This window comes from Garra rufa, chromosome 6, assembly GCF_049309525.1.
Source record: "Garra rufa chromosome 6, GarRuf1.0, whole genome shotgun sequence".
NCBI classification, from domain to species: Eukaryota; Metazoa; Chordata; class Actinopteri; order Cypriniformes; family Cyprinidae; genus Garra; species Garra rufa.
The window spans coordinates 38,373,702-38,381,890 of record NC_133366.1 but is presented as its reverse complement, the minus strand read 5'-3'; the positions used below and the strand labels follow the sequence as shown (position 1 = coordinate 38,381,890).

Below are 8,189 nucleotides of genomic sequence, written 5' to 3'. Positions count from 1 at the left end.
GAGCGATTTCATACTTTTGATCGCTGTAGCGCCCCTGTCAGGCTGATTGGGGTGAGCCTTGGTCACATTATCGGCAGTGTGAGTACTACCATCCTTCCAAGTTTTAAGTCTCTACGACTTAGGGTTTGGTCTGCACAGTTTTACATTGAGATTGCGGATCCGTGACCATTCTAACAATTAGAATAGGGTTTCAGCGCTTTGCGCATGAACCCCTAAAAATTGGACTTTATTTTAAAGTGTCTAAGTGGTCATAAAAAAGTCACACCATGGCTGTTTAAGATTCAAAAATGACCATGAAAAGACAATGTGTGTCCATTTTTGTCTAGCTTTGGAGGGTTACGTATTAGATTAAGGTTCCCTTTACTTCTAAAATAAGAATGACTGATCTTCGATCTGAGATACAAAGAAACACACAGCTGCCAGAGACAGAGGCAGGACTCGGCTGGCTGCTCTGATCCTCATGGCTGCTTGTATGGGCCTGGAGAGAGCACTCACTGCTTCTGCCCTTATTTGGTGAGTGAACAAAGTGGAGGCTTGCGAAGTCTCACAGGCACATTCTTCTATTACCAATCTGGATCACACTGTATTACACATTTAGTTAAGAAGAGCCCTGTTCAGTTTCTTACATTTTTACATCTTCTCCTCTTGTGTGGCCTAATTTTATTAGTAATTAGTGATTATAAACTCATAGCCGCAGACATGGATCCAAATGTAAACTCTGTTCTGTTTGCTTCCATTGCTTTTCTCTGACACAAACAGTTGGCTCCTTCCTCTCTCATCTTATCTGGTCCATTCCTACATCTTTTGGTTCGGTCCACTTTAAATATATCAAAATAAATGACTGAACTTTATTATAATACATGTATATTCAGCTTTAACAACGGTGTAGCAATGTAACCCCAAAGACATTGCCAGAAATCAGATTTCAACAGGCCTGATTGATTTATTCCATAAAAGGTTTTTGGGGATAAGGCCCAACAGAATAAAAGACACCGACAATAAATCTGATCCTTTTTTTCTTGATAAAGCTACTAAGCTAAAAGCTTGACCTGTGTGTTAACAGCTCATAGAAATTAATACTTATATACAGTGTTAAAGCAATAGTTTTTAATTACTCACCCTCATGTTGTTGTAAACCCGAATGACCTTCATTCACTTTTGGAACAGAAGGTATTTTTGATGAAATCCGAGAGCTTTCTGACCCTGCATACATAGCAATGCAACTGAAACGTTTAAGGCCCAGAAAGGTAGTAAGGAAAACGTTAACATAGTTCATGTGACATCAGTGGTTTAACCGTAATGTTATGAAGCCACAAGAATACTTTTTGTGCACAAAGAAAACAAAAATAATGACTTTATTCAACAATTTCTTCTCTTCCATGTATTCTCATGAACATGCCTCGAAGAGAAGAAGTTGTTGAGTTAAGTCATTGTTTTTCTTCATTCATTATTCTTTGCATACAAAAAGTATGCTCGTAGCTAAAAAGGTTGGAAAATACTTGAAATAAATATAAAATTTACAATCCCACATTGGTCAAATGTCAGAACTGGACGCAATGATAAACATTGAGGCTCAAATAACTGAGCAGAAATTTATTAGATATTGAACAAAACAAAAGAGCAGAGACAGAGAGGGAGAGACAGAGAAAGAAAGAGAAGAAGAGAGAGAAAGTTTTATTCGAAAGTGAGCAGGTTAAACTAGATTCTCTCAAGCTCACCAGCTCATCAAGCACACACATCAAATAACACTATATGTTGTTCAGTCAAAAGGCTATAAGGAAAAAGGCAAAAAAGTCTTCCAAAAAATCCACTGTCTTTAGTAGAGGACAGTAGTTTGCAAACAGTGACAAAAAAATCTCCCAACTCCAGTTGGACTAGAGTGTGCACCAGTGTCCTTCCAGTGCTGAAGAAAGTCCTGTATTAGTCCTCAAAAATGCTCTTTGCCTGTTTTTTTTTTTTTGCATACGATTTCTTTCTCCTTTTTCGCACCAAAGAAGTTGAAGAATAAATTTGGCACATGGGATGAAATATAAAGGACTAAAACAGATGAAAGAAACCGAAAGTGAGAAAGGAAGGGCTTTATAAGGTAAGTGAATACAAAAGGACATATTATAAAGTATCAGCAAACAGCTGTGAAGCTGGAAATGCAAACAGTGTGATTAAAACATTTAAAGCTGAAGTGTGTAATTTCTGTCATCATCACAATTGTTTTCAAACAGGTTTCAATCAAACAGAAAAAGCCCCATCCCAAACTTAAACCACTAGTTGTGCTCAAATAAACAATGCTACAAATTATTCAACCTATTAATGGTTTATCTATTAAGCCTCGAAAGGAGAAAATATTTTATTATTAACATTCTTACACACTTCAGCTTTAAAGCCAACAAAAATAATAGAACTAATAAATGTTTAAGGTGCTTTAAGATTGCTCTGCTGTCTGTGAAATTCATAGACACACTTTTCCATATACTGAATATATGTACTTGTAAAAGCTGATGCAACACAAGCTATATGCTTTCAGATGAGAACACAACAAGTGATACACTTAGTGCAGAAAATACTGATATACAAATCCTTCAAAAAACTAAACATAACATTTTGAACGCCAGACAAGCATATAAACATTCATCAAAGACCAACAGCTCTCTCTATTGCGTAACATGATGCAATTTTAAAAAAGTGAATTTCATGAGAAAGGTATGAAAGATTGTTTCCGCCACTGATTTAAAAAAAAAAAGTTATTGCAACTTCTTGTCTCACAATTCTTACCTTTTTTTTTTCAAAATTGCGTTATATAAACTCACAATTCTGACTTTTTTTCCCTCTAAATTATAAATATAAATCGCAAATATGAGTCATTAAATCAGAATTGTACGATTTAAACTCACAATTCTAACGTTTTCTCAGAATTGCATGATATAAACTCACAATTGACTTAACTCGCAAATGTAAACATATTTTTTACATTGACCATTTTTCAGAATTGCGATTTTATATCTCAGAATTGCGAGCTTATTTCTCAGAATTGAGAGTTTATTTCTCAGAATTGCAAATGTATTTTTTAGAATTGCACGTTTATTTCTCAGAATTGCAAGTTTATATCTCAGAATTGCGAGTTCATATCTCAGAAATGCAAGCTTATTTCTTAGAATTAAGAGTTTATTTCTCAGAATTGCAAGCTTATTTTTTCAGAATTGCGAGTTTATTTCTTAAAACTGGGAGTTTATTTTTAATTCTGAGAAAAAAACGTCAAAGTTGTGAATTTATGTCTCGCAATTCTACTTTATACCTCACAATTGTGAGTTTATATCATGCAATTCTGAGAAAAAAAGTCAGATTTGCGAGTTCATACTTCACACTTTTACTTTATACCTCGCAATTGCGAGTTTATATCACGCAATTTTGAGAAAAAATTAGATTTGCCAGTTTATATCTGAGAAAACAAGTCAGATTTGCTAGTTTATGTCGCATTTGCGAGTTTACATCTCACAATTCTGAGAAAAAAGTCAAAACTGTGAGTCTGTAGGATGCAATTCAAAAGGCTGCAATTAACTTTTTTTATTCAGTGGTAGAAAGGGCCTTCCATAGAAACATGGCAGATAAATTATATAATTTTTATGTTTTATACCAGAGATCAAACTTTTAAAAAAGTGAAAATTTCGAAATTATAACATTTTAGATAAATTAGTTAATTTAGGTTAACAAATAAAAAAATGTAACATCTTAGCAGGCCCACCTTCTTATTGTAACATTCATTACTAAAACAAGCAATGCTTTAATATTAATTTATGTTTTTTTTCTTTACTGTATTAAAGTCAGGTGGTTCACTGACACCTGGTTTACAATTCTAAAACTCAGTCCATTCATAAAATCCTGAAGTAAACATTAGAAAAAAGTTCAGTTAATCAAACATTTGTTACCAAATTCCATAAAAGTATCTTTCATTTCCAGAATGTCAATCGTTTTAAAGACATCTTTTACAAATATCCACAATGCACTGATTATTATACGAACATGATCCTATATGAATGATTGCCACTTAAACAATAGCGAAATTGCTCCATGACAGTTAATTTGTAATTCTGTTACCTATACAATTACATATGTAATGTTCCTATCACTTATTTATTTTGGCCACACACAAGGGGAATGAGCAATTTCATAATTGTTCATGATATCACCTTTATCTCATTTTAATAAACTATCCATCCTCATCTATAACCACTGGTCTCTATTGCTATTAACCTTGTACTGTTTATTACACAAAACACACGCATACATAAACACAAACTCAGTTCAACACTGATGCCTGAGGTTTCTTCTCAGACACACTTTTCCATGTGTCTACCAATTATACTGATCTACTGACCTCCTCACTCAATACCGTGACTGCCTGAATCCTCACCGTACTAACTCTGAGCTACCGCATCCTGAAAAATGACAAATGTCAAAATAACAGGAAAAACTGTGATAAATGTGCTGTTGTCAGAATAGTGGATGAAGAAACAGCTAGGTGTGATGGCACAAAAACAAAGTGCTCAAAGTGAAATAAACTTCGGTGGTTTGTCTGTGTGGACATGGCAGAGCTAAAATGGTTGTGTTTGTGAACACACTCACACGTATAGACACACACACTTTCTCAAAGGTGAGGTGCCTCGTTGGCCCTACACAGTAGGCACTGGAGTGGCCATATTTGTGCCATTGTTTCCTTTTTGTTAAAGCGGTTTAACATAGTTTCCTGGGAACGTTCCAAATAACCTGGTTCTCCGAGAGGTACCTGAAAAAAAAAAAAAACCACCATAAACAAGACGATTATCAGGAAATACAATGCAATCACTTTCATGAACAGTTTTAACAAAATGATTACATAATATAATGAATAAAAGATTATAACACTGTGCAATGTACAGTACATTATTATAATTACATGGTACTTTGGGATACTTGAGTCACATTATTTCAAACATTTTAAATAAATAAATAAATCATGCCTTCATTTATTTGGTAAGAATAATATTCATTCAAGATTTTTTAAAACATGCTTATCAAAAAGGCATTTATTTGATTAAAAATACAGAAAATTAGTAATATTGTGAAATATTATTACCATTTAAAACAACAGTCTTTTTTCAATATATTTCAATATATTTTAAAATGTAATGTATTCCTGTGATGGCAAAGCTGAATTTCTAGAAGCCATTACTTCAGTCTTCATTGTCACATGATACTTTTTCATACTAATATGTTGATTTTGGTCGCAAGCAATACTTGCGACCATTATTATTATTATTATTATCATCATTATTATTATCATCAAGGTTGACAACTTTAATACTTTTGTGGAAACAATGATACATTTTTTTTCAGGATTCTTCTATGTAAGTTCAGAGTTCAAAACACAGTATTTATTTGAAATAGATGTTGTAACAAGTCTTTTTAAATCAATTTTTACATTTTTTTTAAATTATTATTTATCAATTTCATGCATTCTGGAGTAACAGCATTAACTTCCAAAAAAAGAAGTCTCTTCTGCTTACCAAGCCTGCATTTATTTGATCCAAAGTACAGCAAAACAGTAAAATGATACAATAGTTTTACTATGTTAAAAAAAAAAAATTGTTTTCTATTTGAATATATTTAAAATGTCATTTATTCCTGTGATTTTAATGCAACATTTTTAGCATCATTACTCAAGTCACACGATCCTCCAGAAATCAGTCTAATAATCTGATTTGCTGCTCAAAAACATTTATTATTATGTTAAAAACAGCTCAGTATATTTTTTTCAGGTTTCTTTGAATATAAAGTTCAGAAAAACAGCATTTATCTGAAATCCCTGAAAATATCTGAAAAGCCTCCTTGCTAAATAAAGGCAGTTTCTATAAATTTTTACTCCAAAAAATACTGACTCCAAGCTTTTGAATGTTATAGTGTACAATGTTACAAAAGCTTTTTATTTCAGATAAATGGTATCTTTGGATCTTTCTATTCATCAAAGAATCATTGAAAAAAATGTACACAACTGTTTTAATTGTTGAATATTCAGCTTTGAAAGCAAGAATAAATTACTTTTTTTTAAAAAATATATTCAAACAGAAAGCAGTTCTTTCACAACTTTATTTCAGTTCTTTCACAATATTACTGCTTTTCCTGTATTTTTGATGAAATAAAATGCAGGCTTGGTGAGCAGAAGAGAATTCTTTAAAAAAACATTAAAAATCTTACTGTTCAAAATTTTTAATCATTTTTATACAAGTCATATTGTGTAGTGTCATTAATAAAAAGTATACACTATTTGCAGAGATGCTGTAATAACATTTTAAAAAACGTACCCACAAACCAGCCATCGTCACATTTCTCGACGACATCAATAACATCCCCATCCTTCAGCTCAAGCTCATCCTCATTTCGAGGGACATAGTTGTACACAGCTTGGAAGCTAAGCAATATAAATATAACAATAAATGCTCAGACAGTGAATAAACAAAATAAAACAGTGAATAAGTATCTGAAAAACTGAAAAGTGCACTTACGGGTCACCACTTGAATGCTGAGAATCCTGCATCATTTTCTGAGAGACAGAAAAAGTAAAGTGTCAGTATGATGTACATACATCACTTTAAGGTGTCAGAATATCATGCCAAATCCAGGCACAGGATGTCATTTTGTGAGTCTTCACCGTCATCACAGAGCTTAGAGAAGACCTGTTGTGTTACAATACACACAGAGAGGAAATCCACCCATGATGTGACCAGAGAACTATAAAAGAGATTAGAAATGACTTCATTCTCCAGTCTGCACTGCTGCTAGTGTCACAGCACACTCCCATCCTACCCTTCGTGCTCTACTGGGTGATAAACAGGGAGAAAAACAGCGCCGCCTGGTGGAAATGGGGCTACGTGGTGGCTTACCCTCAACCACCACTTCCTGCCTATAAACTGTCTGCAAGAATCAAATTCAAGGCAACCAATTAGAGATCAGCACGCTTGTACAAAATCCAGTGTTACTCACAACCTCATTCTCAGTCATAATCTCAATACCAGTGTTAATTCTATTTCAGTTTAGTCATTCCAGTCTTAAATTATTAGGGATATGATAAGTACAGTCCAACTTTGGGCAAGTAAGAGACAACGTTATAAAATAATGGAATGAGGAACATAAAAATGGTCATATATCTTGTTTCTTTTGCAACACAAGCTTTGTTTTATTTGATTTCTCCCCCCGAGGGTTCAAGCTTCATATTCACACATGATCTGACTTTTAATGTTTGTTTAATGTCAGGTTGCACATCAATACGCAAGTACATGCACCACACAGCAGCCCTGAAACCATTGTTTTGTTCATTCTTTTTACCTTAATCTTAGGAGACCGAGGCTGTGAACGTGGGGAGAGAGGAGGAATAGAGGGAGAGGATGGAGGGATGGATGAAGAGGGCTGAGTAAAGACAACAGGCACAGAGGAGGGAGGAGGAGAGGTGAGGAGCGGAGGAGACCTGGGAGGAGATGGGATGTGGTCTGAGGAAGATGGAGGAGGAGAGGGAGAGGAGGGTGGAGAGGCTGGAATAGTTGGTAGAAGAGGCTGGCTGGAGGAATAAAGAGGAGCATGCAATGGAGGAATAGGAGACGAAGGAGGAGATGGAGGGATTGGTGAGATATGAGGAGAGGATGGAGGAGAAGGGGATTGAGAGGAAGGGATATTTGAGAGAATAGAAGCTGGAGTAGGAGAGGAAAGCTGTGGGAGCACAGAAGGAGATGATTGATAATAAGAAGGCAAAGAAGGCGGTGAAGGAATAGGAATATTAAAAGTTGATGAAGGTGGAGGAGGAAGAGGGATTGGGGAGTTTGGAGGGGACAGAGGAGGTGAAGGAGAGGGAGTGAAGAGAGATAATGGAGGGAGAGGAGAGTCTGAAGGGGAAGATACAACTGAGGTTTGGAAGAGAGAGGAAGAATAGGGCACCAAAGGAAGAGGAATAGGAGAAGGAGGACATGGAGAAGCTTTGGAAGCTGATGGTGGAGAACAGTGAAGAGCAGAGGCAGATGATTCAATGTGTGGAGGAGAAAAACGAGTGGATGAGAGAGCAAGGGTGGAATTAGGGATGGGGGAGGTGGAGAATGGAAGAGATGGAGTGATGGAGGAGGAGTCAGCCTGGCAAAAAAAAAAAAAAGACAGAGCTGAAACGGTGTTTAACT

The 8,189-nt window shown here is 35.2% G+C and overlaps 1 protein-coding gene across 4 annotated transcripts in view; it reads right to left on the bottom strand.

Annotated features, from left to right (window-relative positions):
* Positions 1 to 1,560: 1,560 nt before the first annotated feature.
* The window catches only part of sorbs2a (sorbin and SH3 domain containing 2a), a 79,069-nt gene continuing 72,440 nt past the window's right edge, over positions 1,561 to 8,189 (bottom strand). For all 4 annotated transcript variants that reach the window (XM_073841870.1, XM_073841871.1, XM_073841873.1 and 1 more), the window contains 3 exons: positions 6,534 to 6,571; positions 6,333 to 6,439; positions 1,561 to 4,777 (listed from right to left, as the gene is read on the bottom strand). In XM_073841870.1, the coding sequence (XP_073697971.1) occupies positions 4,716 to 4,777; positions 6,333 to 6,439; positions 6,534 to 6,571 (207 nt within the window). In that variant the 3' untranslated portion in view covers positions 1,561 to 4,715. The remainder of the gene's footprint in view (positions 4,778 to 6,332; positions 6,440 to 6,533; positions 6,572 to 8,189) is intronic.